At 43.5% G+C, this 19,653-nt stretch overlaps 1 protein-coding gene across 1 annotated transcript; it reads left to right on the forward strand.

Moving 5' to 3' along the window:
- Positions 1-238: 238 nt before the first annotated feature.
- RAB29 (RAB29, member RAS oncogene family) lies at positions 239-11,108 on the forward strand. The gene is made up of 5 exons (XM_036398412.2): positions 239-362; positions 2,534-2,605; positions 5,371-5,552; positions 8,827-8,948; positions 10,761-11,108. The coding sequence occupies exons 1-5, from the start codon at positions 239-241 to the stop codon at positions 10,876-10,878; spliced, it is 618 nt and encodes a 205-aa protein (XP_036254305.1). The 3' UTR covers positions 10,879-11,108.
- The last annotated feature ends 8,545 nt before the right edge of the window (positions 11,109-19,653 follow it).

The raw sequence follows: 19,653 nt of genomic DNA on the forward strand, positions 1-19,653 counted from the left end.
GTGCACAGAGCAGACCTGGGGGGGCACAGAGCAGGGTTTGGGGGTGCACAGTGCAGATCTGGGGGCGCACACAGACCAGGATCCGCTGCCACGGGGGATGTTCCGCGCTGCATCCGGCGCTGGCCCCGGCGGAAGGCACCGAACTACAGATCCCGGCAGCCCCGGGCGCGGCCGCGGCGCTGCCCCGGCTGAGCCTCACATGAGCGAGCGGGGCCGGGCCGGGCCGGGCCGGGCCGGGATGGGGCAGCGCGATCGGATGTTCAAGGTGCTGGTGGTGGGGGACGCCACGGTGGGCAAGACCTCGCTGGTGCAGCGCTACGCCAACGACAGCTTCAACCGGCACTACAAATCCACCGTGGGCGGTGAGCCCGGCCGGAATGCCGGCTTAACGGGGCTACCGGGGGGCTCGCTGCCTTACCGAGCGCTTACTGGGGGGCTGCCGGGTGGTTCTCGGGGGGTCCTTGGGGTTACCGGGGATTATCGGGGGGTTACCGGGTGCTTATCTGGGGTTCCCGAGGGTTACCATGGGGTTCTCGGGGGTTACCGGGGGATCCTTGGGGGTTCCCGGGGGTTCCCGAGTGGTTACTGGGTGCTTATCTGGGGTTACCGGGGGGTGCCCTGGCGATTCTCGGGGGTACCCGGGGGGTTTCCGGGTGGTTATCGGGGGTTACCGAGGGGTCCCTGGGGTTTCCGAGGGGTTACCGGCGGCTCTCGGGAGGTTTATGGGTGGTTATCGGGGGTGCCCTGGGGGTGCTCAGGGGTTACCGGGGGGTTCCAGGGGTTCTCGGGGGGTTACCGGCGGGTAACCGGGGGATTCCTGGGGTTATCGGGGGTTACCGGAGATTACCGGGGGGTTCTCTGGGGTTACCGGGTGTTTTCGTGGGCTACCGGGGGTTACTGGGGGGTTCTCGGGGGTTACCGGGGGGTTCGGGGGAGTTACCAGGAGGTCACTGGGGATTCCCTGGGGGTTATCGGGGATTCTTGGGAGGTTTCCGGGGTTGTTATCGGGGATGCCCTGGGGTTACCGGGGCGCTACCGGGGGGTCCTTGGGGGTTACCGAGTGGTTACCGGGCAGTCCTTGGGGATTCTCGTGGGTTCCCGGGGGTTTCCCGAGGTCCAGCACCGCACCCATCCCGCTGCACATCCCCCGCCCCTCATCCCGCGGAGCTCCCCCCTCTCCCCCCGTCCTCCCCGGGCAGCGGGGTTGGGAGTTCGGGCTGGGAACAGCCGGGTGTCGTCGGTGGTTTATGCGGCGTTAACTCCCAGACCCTCTTCCCTGAGCCCCTGGGGAGTCTGTCCCTCTGCCCGGCTCATTTGGGGTGCCCCTGCCTCTGGGAATAATCACCCCAGGAGCTGTAAACTGCATAGGCCTAGGTTATAGGCTCAGCTTATCCCAGTAAAACCAGCAGCAGTGCTGGTTTGGCGTTAATTGAACAGCCCTGAGCCCCAGGAGCTTCTGTCCCTCTGCCTGGCTCATTTGGGGTGCCCCTACCCCTTGGAATCACCGCCCCAGGAGCTGTAAGCTGGATAGGCTGAGGTTCCAGGCTCAGCTCATCCCAGTAAAACCATCAGCAGTGCTGGTTTGGCGTTAATTGAACAGCCCTGAGCCCCAGGAGCTTCTGTCCCTCTGCCTGGCTCATTTGGGGTGCCCCTACCCCTTGGAATCACCGCCCCAGGAGCTGTAAGCTGGATAGGCTGAGGTTCCAGGCTCAGCTCATCCCAGTAAAACCATCAGCAGTGCTGTTTGGCTTTAGTTAAACAGCCTGGCCTGGCTGCTGAGGGGTCAGCAGCTCTTGGGAAGCTCTGGGAGGGGGGAATGGGAGGGCTGAGCAGGATTTGGGTTCTTTATGTGAATGAATAACCTGGAAGAAGCAGGAGCTGCCAAGGGTTTACCCAGGAAATCTCCCCAAGGACCCAAAATCGGGGGTTTTGAGCACAGCTGTTTAAATCTTCTTATTCCTGAGCTGGGAGGGGATGGATTAGAGGTGCAAACTCTGGAGAGGCACAGAGCTGGGCTGGGCCCTGCTCTCTCCCAGCAGGAAATGCTGCAGGCTGCTGCCTGGGACTTTTCTTTTTGTGCTTTCTTCCTGCTTTTGGTCAGTTCCAGCCCAGCTAGGTCTGGCTGCCAGGTTGAAACCCTGACACATCAGGATCTGAGAACAGCACAGAGCTTCCTCTTTTGACTCACTGGTGACAGCAAAGATGGGGTGATTCAGCGTGGAAGGGACCTCACATCTCCTCTGACCCCATCAACAGGGACACCTTTCCCTGTCCCAGGCTAAAATGGAGTGATTCAGCTTGGAAGGGACCTCACATCTCTGACCCCATCAACAGGGACACCTTTCCCTGTCCTGGGTTGCTCCAAGCCCCATCCAGCCTGGAATTGTGCTTGGGCCGGTGCCCCTGGTGCAGGATTGGGAGGGCTCTGGGAGATGGGGAGAGGCTGTGCAGGAGCAGCCCCGTGGTGCAGAATGGCCCTGAGCAGCTTTTCTTTCCTTTCCTTTGTTTCCTGCTTTTTTTGGGAATTCTCCAGTGGATTTTGCTCTCAAGGTGGTTCAGTGGTCGGAGTCGGAGACGGTTCGGCTGCAGCTCTGGGACATTGCAGGTATTTGCAAGGTTTTTTGATTTACCCAATGTTTTGGCCTTTTTTGCCTTCCTTTTCCCTTTTCCTTTTCCCTTTTCCCTATCCTTTCCCCCTTTGTCTTCCTTTTCCTTCTCTCCAAAAATAAATCCCAGCCACCTGTGGATTCCAGGGCCAGGACTGCTCTGCTTTGCTGCCTCCAGCCTGCTGTAGTAATTTAAATATTTAATTAAAAATCCACCTGCAAGGAATACCCATAGTAATCCCTGCTTTTCAGAGCCTTCCCCCTCTGTTCCAGAGCAGAGGAAAATGTGGAACTGGCTGGACATGAGGCTGCTCAGCTCCAAATTTTGGGTTAGAATCCAAATTTCTGGCATGAGACACACTCTGAGGGACAGAATTATAAAAGCTGGAGTGGACAAGGAGCTGGAGAGGGGCAGAGGAACGAATTTCCCAAATTCCCTGGCACCAGGAGAGCTCTGGGCAGCAGCATCTCTAAAATGGCCCCTGTGGATGTGGAGCAGGGAGGAAAACAGGGCTGTGGTTTCCTCTGGCTGGGCTGCCTGGCATCCTTAAAATGGCATCAGGAAGGAGAAGTTGGCAGAATCAGCAATGCAGCACGAAACTTTCGGTTTTGGTCCCAAAAAGGAGTTGGAGGTGGGGGAAGCAGAGCTGGCACCATGCCCTTGGGGTGCCCAGGGACACCCAGGTGGCCTCAGGGCACTGGGTTACAGGGGAACAGTGCAAATATTGGGGTGTCCCATCCCTGGGCACTGGGTTACAGGGGAATAGTGCAAATATTGGGGTGTCCTAACACTGGGGCACTGGGTTACAGGGGAACAGTGCAAATATTGGGGTGTCCTAACACTGGGACACTGGGTTCCATGGGAATAATGCAAATATTGGGGTGTCCCATCCCTGGGCACTGAGTTATAGGGGAATAATGCAAATATTGGGGTGTCCCATCCCTAGGCACTGGGTTACAGGGGAATAATGCAAATATTGGGGTGTCCTAACACTGGGGCACTGGGTTCCATGGGAATAATGCAAATATTGGGGTGTCCCATCCCTGGGCACTGAGTTATAGGGGAATAATGCAAATATTGGGGTGTCCCATCCCTGGGCTCTGAGTTTCAGGGGAATAATGCAAATATTGGGGTGTCCCATCCCTGGGCACTGGGTTATAGGGGAATAATGCAAATATTGGGGTGTCCCATCCCTAGGCACTGGGTTACAGGGGAATAGTGCAAATATTGGGGTGTCCTAACACTGGGACACTGGGTTCCATGGGAATAATGCAAATATTGGGGTGTCCCATCCCTGGGCACTGGGTTACATGGGAATAATGCAAATATTGGGGTGTCCCAGCCCCCCCTGCCCATTGGGTGATCTTTGGTCCCTGATAACCCAGACAAATCCTGTGTGTGTTTTGTTTTTCTCTGTGGGATTGTGTGGTTTTTGTGTGTTTCTCTCAGGGTTTGTGTGTGTTTCCACGTGGGTTTTTGTGTGTATTGTGTGTGTTTCTCTGTATTTCTCTGTGGGTTTGTACAGTTTTTGTGTGTTTCTCTGTGTGTTTGTGTGTTTCTGTATGGGGTTTTGTGCATTTCTCTGTTTCTATGGGTTTTGTGTGTTTCTTCATGGGTTTGTATGATTTTGTGTGTTTCTCTGTGGGTTTGTATGTTTTAGTTTTTTTTGTGTGTTTCTCTATGGGTTTGTATGGTTTTTGTGTGTTCCTCTGTGTTTCTCTGTGGTTTCTGTGTTTCTCCGTGGGTTTTCCATCATTCTGTGACCTGACCCCTGCCCAGCCCAGAGATTCCCATCCAGCCCACACCCCAAATCCCCCCACAAACCAGAAATCCTCACTGCCAGCTGCAAATCCACCCCACAAACACACAACCTACGTGGATAACACCCCACAAACACACAACCTACCTGCACAACACCCCACAAACACACAACCTACCTGGATAACACCCCACAAACACACAATCTACCTGGATAACACCCCACAAACACACAACCTACCTGCACAACACCCCACAAACACACAACCTACCTGCACAACACCCCACAAACACACAACCTACCTGGATAACACCCCAAAACACACAATCTACCTGGATAACACCCCTCAAACACACAACCTATGTGGATAACACCCCACAAACACACAACCTACCTGGATAACACCCCAAAACACACAACCTACCTGCACAACTCCCCACAAACACACAACCTACGTGGATAACATCCCAAAACACACAACCTACCTGGATAACACCCCTCAAACACACAATCTACCTGGATAACACCCCTCAAACACACAACCTATGTGGATAACACCCCACAAACACACAACCTACCTGGATAACACCCCACAAACACACAACCTACCTGGATAACACCCCTCAAACACACAACCTACCTGGATAACACCCCAAAACACACAATCTACCTGGATAACACCCCAAAACACACAATCTACCTGCACAACACCCCTCAAACACACAATCTACGTGGATAACACCCCACAAACACACAACCTACCTGGATAACACCCCTCAAACATACAACCTACCTGGATAACACCCCTCAAACACACAACCTACCTGGATAACACCCCAAAACACACAATCTACCTGGAGAACACCCCAAAACACACAACCTACCTGCACAACACCCCTCAAACACACAACCTCCCTGCACAACACCCCACAAACACACAACCTACCTGCACAACCCCCCAAAATACCAACTCTGGCTGGGTTTTTCTCTGGTTCTGACCCAAGGGCAGGAACGTTTCACGTCCATGACCCGCCTGTACTACAGGGAGGCCTCAGCCTGTGTCATCATGTTCGATGTCACCAACAGCAGCACCTTCAGCAACAGCCAGAAGTGGAAGCAGGACCTGGACAGCAAACTGGTGCTGCCAGATGGGAGCCCCGTGCCCTGCCTGCTGCTGGCCAACAAGGTGGGGCAGCCTGCCCGGGCTGGGCTTCTGGGGCTTTTTTGGGGGGGTTTTGTATGGTTTTCTGTGGGTTTGTGTGGGTTTTGTATGTTTCCCTGTGGGTTTGTATGATTTTTGTATGTTTCCCTGTGGGTTTGTATGATTTTTGTGTGTTTCTCTGTGGGTTTGTATGATTTTTGTGTGTTTCCCTGTGGGGTTGTATGATTTTTGTATGTTTCCCTGTGGGTTTGTATGATTTTTGTGTGTTTCTCTGTGGGTTTCTGTGTCTTTCGTGTGTTTCTCTGTGGGGTTGTATGATTTTTGTGTGTTTCCCTGTGGGGTTGTGTGATTTTTGTGGGTTTCTCTGTGGGTTTCTGTGTCTTTCGTGTGTCTCTCTGTGGGTTTCTATGGTTTTTGTGTGTTCCTCTGTTGGTTTGTGTGGGTTTTGTGTGTTTATATGGGTTTTGTGTGTTTATATGGGTTTTGTGTGTTTATATGGGTTTTGTGTGTTTATATGGGTTTTGTGTGTTTCTCTGTGGGTTTGTGTGTTTCTGTGTGTTTTTCTCTGTGTTTCCCTGTGTGTTTCTCTGTGGGTTTCTATGGTTTTTGTGTCTTCCTCTGTTGGTTTGTATGGGTTTTGTGTGTTTATATGGGTTTTGTGTGTTTCTCTGTATGTTTGTGTGTTTCTCTGTGGGTTTGTATGATTTTTGTGTGTTTCTCTGTGGGTTTCTGTGTCTTTCGTGTGTCTCTCTGTGGGTTTCTATGGTTTTTGTGTGTTCCTCTGTTGGTTTGTGTGGGTTTTGTGTGTTTCTCTGTGGGTTTGTGTGTTTCTGTGTGTTTTTCTCTGTGTTTCCCTGTGTGTTTCTCTGTGGGTTTCTATGGTTTTTGTGTCTTCCTCTGTTGGTTTGTATGGGTTTTGTGTGTTTATATGGGTTTTGTGTGTTTCTCTGTGTGTTTCTGTGTGGGTTTCTGTGGTTTTTGTGGTTTTCTCTGTGGGTTTGTATGGGGTTTTTTGTGTTTTTGTACGTTTCTCTGTGGGTTTGTAAGGTTTTTTTGTGTGTTTTTGTGTGTTTTTTTTGTGTTTCTCTGTGTGTTTGTACAGTTTCTGTGTGTCTCTCTGTGGGTTTCTATGGTTTTTGTGTGTTCCTCTGTTGGTTTGTATGGGTTTTGTATGTTTATATGGGTTTTGTGTGTTTCTCTGTATGTTTGTGTGTTTCTCTATGGCTTTGTGTGTTTCTGTGTGTGTTTCTATGGCTTTTGTGTTTCTCTGTTGGTTTGTATGGTTTTTGTGTGTTTCTCTGTGGGTTTTCTGTGTTTTTTGTGGTTTTCTCTGTGGGTTTGTATGGGGTTTTTTGTGTTTTTGTATGTTTCTCAGTGGGTTTGTATGGTTTTTTGTGTGTTTTTCGTACGGTTTTTGTGTGTTTCTGTGTGGGATTTTGTGTGTTTTTTGTGTGTTTCTCTATGGATTTGTACGGTTTTTGTGTGTTTCTGTGTGGGTTTCTGTGTTCCTCTGTGTGTGTCTGTGTGTATTCTCTGTGTTTCTGTGTGTGTTTCTCTGTGAATTAGTTTGCTTTTTGTGTGTATCTCTGTTTTTCTGTGTGTTTCTGTGTAGGTTTGTGTGGTTTTTGTGCGTTTCTCTGTGGTTTTCTACATTTCTCTGTGTGTTTGTGTTTGTCTGTGTGTGTTTGTGTGTTTCTGTTTGGGTTTTTGTGTTTCTTGGTGTTTCTCTGTGGGTTTGTATGGTTTCTGTGCATTTCTATGTTTTTCTCTGTATTTCTCAGTGTTCCCCATGTTTCCCTGTGCCTTAGTGTGTTTTGTGTGGGGTTTTGTATGGTTTTTATGTGTTTCTCTGTGTCTCTGTGTGTCTCTCTGTGGGTTTCTATGGTTTTTGTGTGTTTATTTTGTGGGTTTGGAGCGCCCATCCCTGGAGGTGGCACTGGGTGCTCAGGGTGGGGATGATCCCACAGGGATTTTCCTGGGATTCTGGTTTGAGGCAACAACTTTGCCTCAAAGGATCAGGGACACCTGGAGAGCTCAGGGCCAGGCTCTGCCTCTGTGTCCATCCCGTTGGCATCAGTGGTGCCACCACACCTGCGCCACCACACCTGTGCCACCTCCCCTGGGCGGGGAGCCCGGGCAGATTTAGGGTGGGACGAGGTTGGGGAGGCAGATTTGGGATGGGATGAGGTCGGGGAGGCAGATTTAGGGTGGGACGAGGTTGGGGAGGCAGATTTGGGATGGGATGAGGTTGGGGAGGCAGATTTGGGATGGGATGAGGTTGAGGAGGCAGATTTGGGATGAGGGACGAGGCTGGGGAGGCAGATTTGGGATGGGATGTGGTCGAGGAGGCAGATTTGGGATGGGATGTGGTCGAGGAGGCAGATTTGGGATGGGAGATGAGGTCAGGAAGGCAGATTTGGGATGGGATGGGGTCGGGGAGGCAGATTTGGGATGGGACGGGGTTGAGGGGGCGAATTTGGGATGGGACGAGGTTGAGGAGGCAGATTTGGGATGGGATGAGGTCAGGGAGGCAGATTTGGGATGGGATGAGGTTGGGGAGGCAGATTTGGGATGGGATGAGTTCGGGGAGGCAGATTTGGGATGGGATGAGGTCAGGGAGGCAGATTTGGGATGGGATGAGGTCGGGGAGGCAGATTTGGGATGGGATGAGGTTGGGGAGGTAGATTTGGGATGGGATGAGGTTGGGGAGGCAGATTTGGGATGGGATGAGGTTGGGGAGGTAGATTTGGGATGGGATGAGGTCGGGGAGGCAGATTTGGGATGGGATAAGGTTGGGGAGGCAGATTTGGGATGGGATGAGGTTGGGGAGGCAGATTTGGGATGGGATGAGGTTGGGGAGGCAGATTTGGGTTGGGGCTGGGGATGCAGATTTGGGATGCGGGACGGGGTTGGAAGCTCCATTCCAGGCGTGCCTGACTGAGGTGTGTCAGTACCTGAGATCTCAGATAAAGAAATCTCTGCTTGCAACACCCCAGGGAGAGCCTTGCCCTGGGAGCTGGCGGGGCTGAGCTGCCTCCCAGGGCTCTCCCAGCTGCAAAACTGGGGAGAAATCCCCCCCTGAGAGGCCCTGGCACTGATGATCCAAAAAATCCATGGCTGCCCCATGCCTGGGGGTGTCCCAGGCCAGGCTGGAGAAGGCACAGTGGAAATGGCCCTGCCCATGGATGGTTTGAGTGAGGAATTAATTTTATTGAATTTATAAATCACATTAAAATTGCTGCAACCCAAGCCATTGTGGGATTGAGTGCCCCTGAAATGCCCCATTCCTGCCTTGCAGTGTGACCTTGCCCCGTGGGCAGTGAGCAGGGAGGAGATCGACCGGTTCAGCAAAGAAAATGGATTTTCAGGGTGGGTGGAGACGTCTGTGAAGGAAAACAAAAACATCAACGAGTCCATGAGGTAGGAGCAGCGCCTGGTGCTGTGTCCTGTGCTGGTGTTTGAGGGTCCCCAGGGTGAGGGCAGGGATGAGAATCTTCACTCCATGTTTCAGAAGGCTGATATATTATTTAATGATATTATATATTACATTACATTACATTATTATAATATTATATTATATTATATTATATTATATTATATTATATTATATTATATTATATTATATTATATTATATTATATTATATTATATTAATTCAATATTATTATATCATAATGTAATGTTATAATATTATATTATTCTATTATAGTATAATATTATAATATAATATTATAATATTATAGTATGTTATATTATTATATTATTATAATTGATTATGATTTATTATATTATTATATTATAACAATATAATATCATAATATCATATTATACATATATACTATATATAATATAAGATATATATTATATATAATATAGTATTGTATTGTACTGTACTATATTATATAGTATTATATTATATTATATTATATTATATTATATAGTATTATATTATATTATATTATATATAATGTAATGTAATATATAATATAATATACTTAATATGATGATATTAATAATATATATTAATATAATAATATTTAATATGGTCAATAATTATTATAATAATTCAATATTATTATATCATAATGTAATAATATTATATTATTCTATTATAGTATAATATTATAATATACTATTATTATATAATAGTATATTATGATAATATAATATATACATAACATACTATATTATAATATTATATACTATATAATAATGTATATTATATTATATCATATACTATATTATATTATATGAAAATTATATACTAAAACTACACTAAAAGAATAGAGAGAAAAGGATTTCACCAGAAGGCTTGAAAGGAATAGAAAGGAATGATAATTAAATCTTGTGAGTGCTCACAGCTTTGACAGGGGTGGCTGTCATTGGTCACCAAGTAAAACCAATTTCACACGCTGGGTAAACAATTCTCTAAATCACATTTCAAAGCAGCAAAACATGGAGAAGCTGAAGCTTCTCAGGAGAAAAGATCCTGGCAAAAGGAGTTCTCATAGAATGTGTGTGTGACAGTGTCCCAGAGCTCACTGCCTGCCCAGAGCAGCCCTGGCAGTGCCCGCGGATCCTGGGCAAAGAGGAGTTTTCAGAAAATGCGATGGTGACAGGGAAGGGAGGGGCAAAACACTGCTTTGCTTTTTTATTTTTTATTTATTTCTTTTCTGCACTGCCCAACTCTCTGCAAATCCATTTCCAACCCTTCTGAGCTTTGCTTTTTATTTTTTATTTCTTTTCTTCACTGCCCAACTTTACAAATCCATTCCCTGCACTTCTGAGCTTTGCTTTTTTGAATTCTTATTTCTTTTCTGCACTGCCCAACTTTACAAATCCATCCCCCACATTTCTCAGCTTTGTTTTTCTTTTTGTTTCTTTTCTGCACTGCCCAACTCTACAAATCCATTCCCTGCACTTCTGAGCTTTGCTTTTTTAATTTTTTATTTCTTTTCTGCACTGCCCAACTCTCTACAAATCTATCTCTAACCCTTCTGAGCTTTGCTTTTTAATTTTTATTTCTTTTTCTGCGCTGCCCAACTCTCTACAAATCCATTTCCAACACTTCTGACCTTCGCCTTTTTATTTCTTTTCTGCACCGCCCAACGCTGCTGATTCAAAAAAAAACCCCAAAAAAACCAAAAACCAACGAATAAAAAAAAAACCCCAAAACCCAGCAACCAAAAGAAGGCCCCAATCAAACTGAGGGCTGTTTCACTGTTTTCCCCAGGGTTCTGATTGAGAAGATGATGTCCTCACCCACAGGAGATGGCAGCTCCTGCTCTGCTGGCACTGGGGATTACATCAGCATCAAGGAGCCCTCCCCTCCAGGCTGGGCCTGCTGCTGAGGCCATGGCACCCCTGGGCTCCAGCTCTTCCTCTCCTCCTCATCCTCATCGTCATCATCATCATCATCATCATCACGGGCACCTTTCCCTGGACTGTCCCTGGTTTGGGGTTTTTTCCCTGTGATTCTGAACTTTTCAGTGGCTGTTTCCTCAGCACAGCCCCTGCTGCAGTGCCTTGGAGGGAGGGGTGGAGGAAGAGGAGGGGGAATGTTCCTGATTTTGGGAATATTCCTGATTTTGGGAATACTCCTCACTTGGGAATATCCTCATTGGGAATATTCCTGATTTGGGAATATTCCTCATTTTGGGAATATTCCTCACTTGGGAATATCCTCATTGGGAGTATTCCTGATTTGGGAATATTCTCCAGTGGGAATGTTCCTGATTTTGGGAATATCCTCATTGGGAATATTCCTGATTTGGGAATATTCCTCATTTTGGGAATATCCCTCATTGGGAATATTCCTGATTTGGGAATATTCTTCAGTGGGAATATCCCTGATTTGGGAATATTGCTCATTTGGGAATATCCCTCATTGGGAATATCCCTTATTTTGAATATTCCTGATTTGGGAATATTCCTGATTGGGGAATATTCCTAATTTATGAATATTCCTCATTTTGGGAATATTTCTGATTGGGGAATATTCCTAATTTTTGAATATTCCTCATTTATGAATATTCCTCATTGGAAATATTCCTCATTGGAAATATTCCTCATTGGTAATATCCCTCATGTTGGGAATATCCCTCATGTTGGGAATATCCCTCATTTTGGGAATATTCCTGATTTGGGAATATTCCTATTTTTGAATATTCCTCATTTATGAATAACCCTCATTTATGAATATGCCTCATTGGAAATATCCCTCATTTTGGGAATATTCCTCATTTGGGAATATCCCTCATTGGGAATATCCCTCATTTTGAATATCCCTCGTGTTGGGAATATCCCTCATTTTGGGAATATCCCTCATTGGGAATATCCCCCATTTTCTCTGCTGCTCTGATGGAGCACAATCCATGTCCAGGCAGTGCCTTGGATTATATTGAATTTTTTTTTTTTTAAATTTTAAGCACTTCCCCTCTGGCAGTGCTGGCCTGGGCTGTCAGAGGGATTTTTTAATTTTCTGCACCTTCATCCCCTCCCTTTTGGGGACATTCCAGCAGTTTCCTCCCTCCCAGCACATCCCAGCAGAGCCCCAGGCCTGCTGAGGATGAGGATGAGGATGAGGAGCTGGGTGTGCTTCATCCCTGTGCAATTCTGGGGGGGACCTGGAGCAGCACAGCCCCCACTGCCCTGAGAGCAGAAACCCCAGCCCTCCCTGGACCAGGACAAGCCTCGCTATTTGGGTTCTCCATGTGGAGCAGAGACCCCAAAATTTGGTCAGGAATTGTCCCTGTCCTTCCTGGACCAGCACAATCCTCACCCTCCTGTGGAGCAGAGACCCCAAAATTTGGTCAGGAATTGCTCTGGCCCTTCCTGGAGCAGCACAACCCTCACTCCCCTGTGGAACAGAGACCCCAAAATTTGCTCAGGGTTTTCTCCTGCCCTTCCTGGAGCAGCAGAATCCTCACTATTTGGGTTCTTTCTGTGGAACAGAAACTCCAAAATTTGATCAGGAGCTGCTCTTGCCCTTCCTGGACCAGAACCATCCCCACTGCCCTGGGTTCTCAATTTGGGGCAAGACCCCAAAATTTGGTCAGGAATTGTCCCTGTCCTTCCTGGACCAGCCCAATCCTCACCCTCCTGTGGAACAGAGACCCCAAAATTTGGTCAGGAACTGCTCCTGCCCTCCCTGGACTAGAACAAACCTCACTCCCCTGTGGAACAGAGACCCCAAAATTTGGTCAAGAGTTGCTGGCTTCTCCCTGGTGGAGCAGAGACCCCAAAATTTGGTCAGGAACTGCTCTGCCCTTTTTAGACCAGCACAACCCTCACCCTCCTGTGGAGCAGAGACCCCAAAATTTGGTCAGGAATTGCTCTGGCCTTCCTGGACCAGCACAATCCTCACTCCCCTGGTGGAACAGAGACCCCTAAATTTGGTCAGGAGCTGCTCCTGCCCTTCCTGGAGCAGAACAACCCTCACTATTTAGCTTCTCCTTGTGGAACAGAAACCCCAAAATTTGGTCAGGATTTTCTCCTGCCCTTCCTGGAGCAGCAGAATCCTCACTATTTGGGTTCTTTCTGTGGAACAGAGACCCCAAAATTTGGTCAGGAGCTGCTCCTGCCCTTCCTGGACCAGAACCATCCCCACTGCCCTGGGTTTTCAATTTGGGCAAGACCCCAAAATTTGGTCAGGAATTGTCCCTGTCCTTCCTGGACCAGCACAATCCTCACCCTCCTGTGGAACAGAGACCCCAAAATTTGGTCAGGAATTGCTGGGTCCTCCCTGTGGAACAGAGACCCCAAAATTTGGTAGGAACTGCTCCTGCCCTTCCAGGACCAGAACAACCCTCACTATTTGGGCTCTCCCTGTGGAGCAGAAACCCCAAAATTTGGTCAGGAATTGCTCTGGCCCTTCCTGGAGCAGCACAACCCTCAGTCCCCTGTGGAGCAGAAACCCCAAAATTTGATCAGGAACTGCTCCTGCCCTTCCTGGAGCAGAATAACCCTCACTATTTAGCTTCTCCTTGTGGAACAGAAACCCCAAAATTTGCTCAGGATTTTCTCCTGCCCTTCCTGGAGCAGCAGAATCCTCACTATTTGGGTTCTTTCTGTGGAACAGAGACCCCAAAATTTGATCAGGAGCTGCTCTTGCCCTTCCTGGACCAGAACCATCCCCACTGCCCTGGGTTCTCCCTTTGGAGCAAGACCCCAAAATTTGCTCAGGGTTTTCTCCTGTCCTTCCTGGAGCAGCACAACCCTCACTATTTGGGTTCTCCCTGTGGAACAACGACCCCAAAATTTGGTCAGGGTTTTCTCTCTGGGCTGTAATCCCCTTTTGTGGCCCCACAAGGGCCCTTTTTGGGACATCCCAAAGTGCTTTTGGCAAGTGCTGCTCAATTGCCTTCCCAGCATCCCTGCTGCAGCCAGGAGGGGATTTGGGGAGGAAACAGCTCCCTAAAAACCCCCCCTGCTGTTTAATGGGGCTGAGGAAGAGGAGGAAAAAAAAGATTTTATGGGATAGAAGGAAATTCCCATTTCCCTCTGGTGCCACATTCCCCGTTATTGCTGGTGGAGAGCAGTGCTGGCCAAAAAATTGATATTAATTGAGGAGAATTGATAGGAAATTCCCACTTGAGAGCTGAAGTTTTGTGTGTTTAATTCAGGATTTGCTGTTCCATGATTTTCTGAGGGAACACAATCACCCTGCCGACGTTTTGGGTTTGGATTTTAGCACAAGGCCTTCAATAATTCCAATTCAATAATTGGAATTTTTTACCTCCTTAATGAGGAAACAGGACTAGAAATTGCTGTGTCCTGGTTTTGTTGAATTAGGATTTCTTTGCTCTGGTAAATTATTTTTTCTGTTTTATATAAATGGGGGAGTTGGTAAAACAGGCACTCATCACCCTCAGTAAAAAAATCTGAATTTTCATTCTCTGGAGCTGGAAAGAATTGAAAACGGAACAGTTTGGGTTGAAGAAATTTAGAATTATTTGTGCTGCACTTTTTAATGCAAAGCTGAAATACCTGGGTTGTGCAAATATTGCCAAATTTGGGATTAGAGGTGTTTAAAAATATCATTTTTTGCACAGAGGGAGAACTGGTTGGCAACAAAATGGAAGTGCCTTGATGAATTTTATTTCATTGTCTTCAAAAAAAAATAAAACCCCACAAAAAAAAACCCCAAAACCTCAAAAAAATAGCTTTTAATCCTAGAAATATTTAATCCTAGAAATATTTTTATTTCTTTTTAGGACAAAAGAGAAGTGCCTAATTTTTTAAATTTTTTTTAAGGAGCTGTCACAAAACACCTTAAGATTCAGGTGTTATTTATTGATTTTTGTACTTGAAATATTTCAGCCAAGAGCTCCTCTCAAAGGTGGAAAATCCTGCCCAGAGCAGCTGAAAATTCCCAATTCCAGCATGAAATGACCTCAAATTATCCTGAAATTTTTTGTATTTTTTCCTACATTTTTTTTTGGAAATTTGTAGGAAATATCCTAAAATTTTTTTTGTAATTTTTCCTGTAAATCTGACATTATTTGGATCATCAATTATGGAACGGGGGTGGGAAGGAATTCAGAGGTTCCCTCACATTTCCAGGGATCCAGGATAAAATTGGACATTTCTTTGGATAAAATCTATTTAAAAAAACCCAAAAAATCTATTTTTTAAATTTTTTTTTCACAGCATTTCTGTGCTGCCCTTTTTTTTCTACATTTACTGTTGGTTAACGTCTGAAAAAATAAAAATAAAACTCCCCACAAGCCGCCCAAAAGGAAAAGTCGTTGCTTGAGCTGGGTGTGAACCCCAAGCAGAGAGGAAAACGATTTTCTGGGCACCTGGGGGTGTTTGCAGAGCTCTCCTGTGCTTAAAAAAATCCAAATAAACCCAAAAAATGCCCCTGGATTAAAGCAGATTCCAGGGGCAGAGCGGGAGGAGCAGGGGAGGTGCCCAGCTGAAATAATTCTGGTTTTTAAACCCCAGAATTAGTATTAAAAATTATTATTAAAAATTAATTTTTTTAAATTACCATTATATTAAAAAATGTTAAAACCCAGTATTATTTTTAAAACTATTTTTTAAATTATTTTTAAAAATTATTTTTAAAATTATTTTTAAAATTATCATTATATTAAAAAATGTTAAAACCCAGAATTATTAAAAATACTATTGAAATTATTATTACTATATTTTTAAAAATTAAACCCCAGAATTATTTAAAAGTTATTATTAAAGTACTATCATATTTAAAAATTTTAAACCCAGAATTATTTTAAAAATTATTAAGGATTTATTATTATATTAAAAATCTTAAAACCCAGAATTATTTCAAAAATTATTACTTAAAGAATTATAATTATATTTAAAAATTTTAAACCCCGAATGATTGTAAAAATATTATTTAAAAATTATTCAAAATTCTATTTTAAAATTTTAAAACCCCAAAATTATTTTTAAATTATTATTTCCCCTGGAAGGGAAAAGCCAAAAAATGGCTTAATTTAACTTTTGTTGATGTAGATGGGTAAAAACCTGAATCTTTCAAATAGGAATCAGAAATTATCTTTATTCTGCTTCAGAATTTCCACTCCTGGCCTCATCAGGAATGAGGATTTTGGGAAATTTTTTGGGAAATGAAGAAATTTCCTTTCCCTTTTCACTCTGGGCCAACTGTTCCCATCTCCTTCTCCTTTCTCCTTCCTGGAATTTCAATTTTTTTCGCCCAAAACCACACAAATTTCCAGGTGGATTTTGTGCCTTGGTTTCTTCACACAGCTGGAGAATTTTACTGCAGCCTCAATAAGTCAAAAATATCAAAATTCAGTTTGTTTTTTTTTTTAATTTTTAAATTTTTAATTGCTTATTTTTAAGCTTAAAAGCTTTTTTTTTTTTAATTTTTTTTTTCTAATTTCTTGTTGTTTCACTGAAGTATTTTAAAGGCAGGGTCCTGAGCATTGTAAAATTCAGTATTATGGTTGTGGAAAGAGGAAAAAAGTGGATTTTAATCCACATCAGTCACTGGTGCAGCATTGGAAGGGTTGGAAATAAAAATTGGGCATTGCTGGCTGGTGATTGTTGTCTAAGCAGTGCTGAGGAATGAGTTTACAAATTGAAATTAGGAATAAAAATAATAAAAATGTATCAAATATGTGGCGTGGGTTGCATTGCATTGCCGGGAAAACAAATCCCTATGAAATATCCCAAAAAACAAACAAACAAAAAACCCAACCAAAACCCAAACAAATCAACAACAACAAAAAAAAAAAAAAACAGAAAAAACCACCCCAAAATAAAGCAAAAAGGAGGAAAAAAATAGCAAAAAAAAAAATCCCAAATATACACCCAAAAATCACAAATACGCACCCAAAAACCCAAATAAAAACTCCAAATGCACACCTAAAAAAATCCCAAATACATACCTAAAAAAATCCTAAATACACCCCCAAAAATGCCAAATACACACCCAAAACAATCACAAATACGCACCCAAAAAACCCAATTACACACCCCAAAAAAAACCCCAAAAATTCCCCCAAACAAGCAAAAAAAAACCCAAAAAACACTAAAAAACCAAATTAACTCAGCTTATTATTATCCTCAATTATTTATATATAATTATTTACATATAATTATCCTCAGTTATTGCATTTTTATTGGGCTACCAAAAACATGTAAAACTTTAAAATTAAATTAAATTAAATTATAAAAATAAAAGTTCACTGCCCCTAGGGCTGATAAAACCTCACAGTGAGAAGTGGTGAGAATAGGAAATTATTTTTATTTATTATAAATAAATAAAAATAATAAATCCAACCATAAAATCCAGCCCGGTTTGGGGTGCAGGAGGAGGAAATAATTGGGGAAGTGGTGCTGGTGAAACCAGAAAAATCTGCTGGTGAAATGATAAAATTAACGATAAAAATAAAAGAAAATAAATAAAATGAAATTATAAAAATGAAATAAAAATAAATTAAATTATAGAAATAAAAAGGAATGGTAAAAATAGAATTAAAATAAAATAAATGATATTTTTATAATAAAAATTCAGTGCCCCCAGGGCTGATAAACCCCCACAATGAGAAGTGGTGAGAATAGGAAATTGTGGAGATTTATTATAAATAAATAATAATAAATCCAACCATAAAATCCAGCCTGGTTTGGGGTGCAGGAGGAGGAAATAATTGGGGAAGTGGTGCTGGTGAAACCAGAAAAATCTGCTGGTGAAATGATAAAATTAATGATAAAAATAAAGTAAAAAAAATACATTATAAAAATAAAAAGGAATGATAAAAATAGGATAAAAATAAAATAAAGATAAAATAAAATTATAAAAAGAAAAGGGAATGATAAAAATAAAATTAAATTAAATTTTAAAAATAAAAATTCAGTGCCCCCAGGGCTGATAAAACCCCACAATGAGAAGTGGTGGGAATAGGAAATTATTTTTATTTATTATAAATAAATAAAAATAATAAATCCAACCATGAAATCCAGGCAGGTTTGGGGTGCAGGAGGAGGAAATAATTTGGAAAATCTGTGAAATTCAGTGTTCGATGCGCTGGGTGTGGATTGGGGCCGCTTCCATGACAAAGGGACAGGAACGGCCCCGGGCTGGCGCTGCCCTAACGGGGCCGCCTAAGTCGCGATAGGCCCGCGACAGGGAGGGACAAAACAAAAGAAAAACAAACAAAGCAAAGGGAGAAAAGAAAAAAGAGAAAAAAAAATCCAAAAGAAACAGTCAAAAAATTCACACAAAAAAACAAATAAAAAACCGCCAAAAATCAAAAAATAACCTCCAAAACAACCCAAAAAAAACCAAAACAAAAAGGAAAGAAAATCCCAAATAACAGCCAAAAAAATCCCAAATGCACAGCCAAAAATCCCAAATAAAAAACCCAAATACACAGCCAAAAGCCCAAATGCACACTCAAAAACCCCAAATAAAAAAATACAGCCCCCAAATACCAAATACAGGCCCAAATAAATCCCAAATACACACCCCAAAAACCCAAATGCACACTCAAAAAACCCCAAATAAAAAACCTCAAATACATACCCAAAAATATCCCAAATACACACCCAAAAAAACCCAAATTCACACCCAAAAAAACCAAATAAAAAACCCAAATACATACCCAAAAATATCCCAAATACACACCCAAAAAAACAAATAAAAACCCCAAATACACACCCAAAAAAACCCAAATTCACACCCAAAACCCCAAATAAAAAACCCAAATACAGGCCCAAATAAATCCCAAATACACAGCCAAAAAAATCCAAATACACACCCCAAAAACCCAAATGCACACTCAAAAAACCCCAAATAAAAAACCTCAAATACACACCCAAAAAAACCCGAATTCACACCCAAAAAAACAAATAAAAACCCCAAATACACACCCAAAAAAACCAAATAAAAAACCCAAATACATACCCAAAAATATCCCAAATACACACCCAAAAAAACCCAAATTCACACCCAAAAAAACCAAATAAAAAACCCAAATACATACCCAAAAATATCCCAAATACACACCCAAAAAAACAAATAAAAAACCCCAAATACACACCCAAAAAAACCAAATTCACACCCAAAAAAACCAAATAAAAAACCCAAATACACACCCAAAAAAACCCCAAATTCACACCCAAAAAAACCAAATAAAAAACCCAAATACACACCCAAAAAACCACAAATTCACACCCAAAAAAACCCCAACAAAACCCCCCAAACAAACCAAATGAAAAAAACCAAACCAAAACAAAAACCAACCCCAAAGACAACCCACAAAAACCAAACAAAAAACCCCAAAACAAAACAAAAAAAGAAAAAAAAAATCCCAAATACACATCCAAAAAAATCCGAAATACACACTCAAAAAATCCAAATAAAAAACCCAAATACACACCCAAAACCCCCAAATACACAACCAAAAAAAACCCAAATAAAAACCCCCAACAAAACCCCAAAAACCAAATTAATTCCTCTGAAATATCCTCAATTATTTTTATTGGGCTGCACGTGGGACATAAAAATGCAAAATTTGTGCACCTGAGTCAGCCCCAGTGGGGTTTAATTCAATATTAATTAATTAATTCCATATTTCCAGCAAGGAATTCCTTGATGTGGTTTCTGCTCCTTCCTCCTTGGGGCTCCT

This window comes from Molothrus ater, chromosome 25 (genome assembly GCF_012460135.2).
Source record: "Molothrus ater isolate BHLD 08-10-18 breed brown headed cowbird chromosome 25, BPBGC_Mater_1.1, whole genome shotgun sequence".
Taxonomy (NCBI): Eukaryota; Metazoa; Chordata; class Aves; order Passeriformes; family Icteridae; genus Molothrus; species Molothrus ater.

Bases quoted from the DNA above. Each gene is read 5' to 3' on its own strand.
- RAB29 (XM_036398412.2), top strand. From the start codon at position 239: ATGGGGCAGCGCGATCGGATGTTCAAGGTGCTGGTGGTGGGGGACGCC. The intron at 2,606-5,370 runs GTATTTGCAAGG...TTCTGACCCAAG, and splicing joins GCAGCTCTGGGACATTGCAG to GGCAGGAACGTTTCACGTCC. The intron at 8,949-10,760 runs GTAGGAGCAGCG...TGTTTTCCCCAG, and splicing joins AACATCAACGAGTCCATGAG to GGTTCTGATTGAGAAGATGA.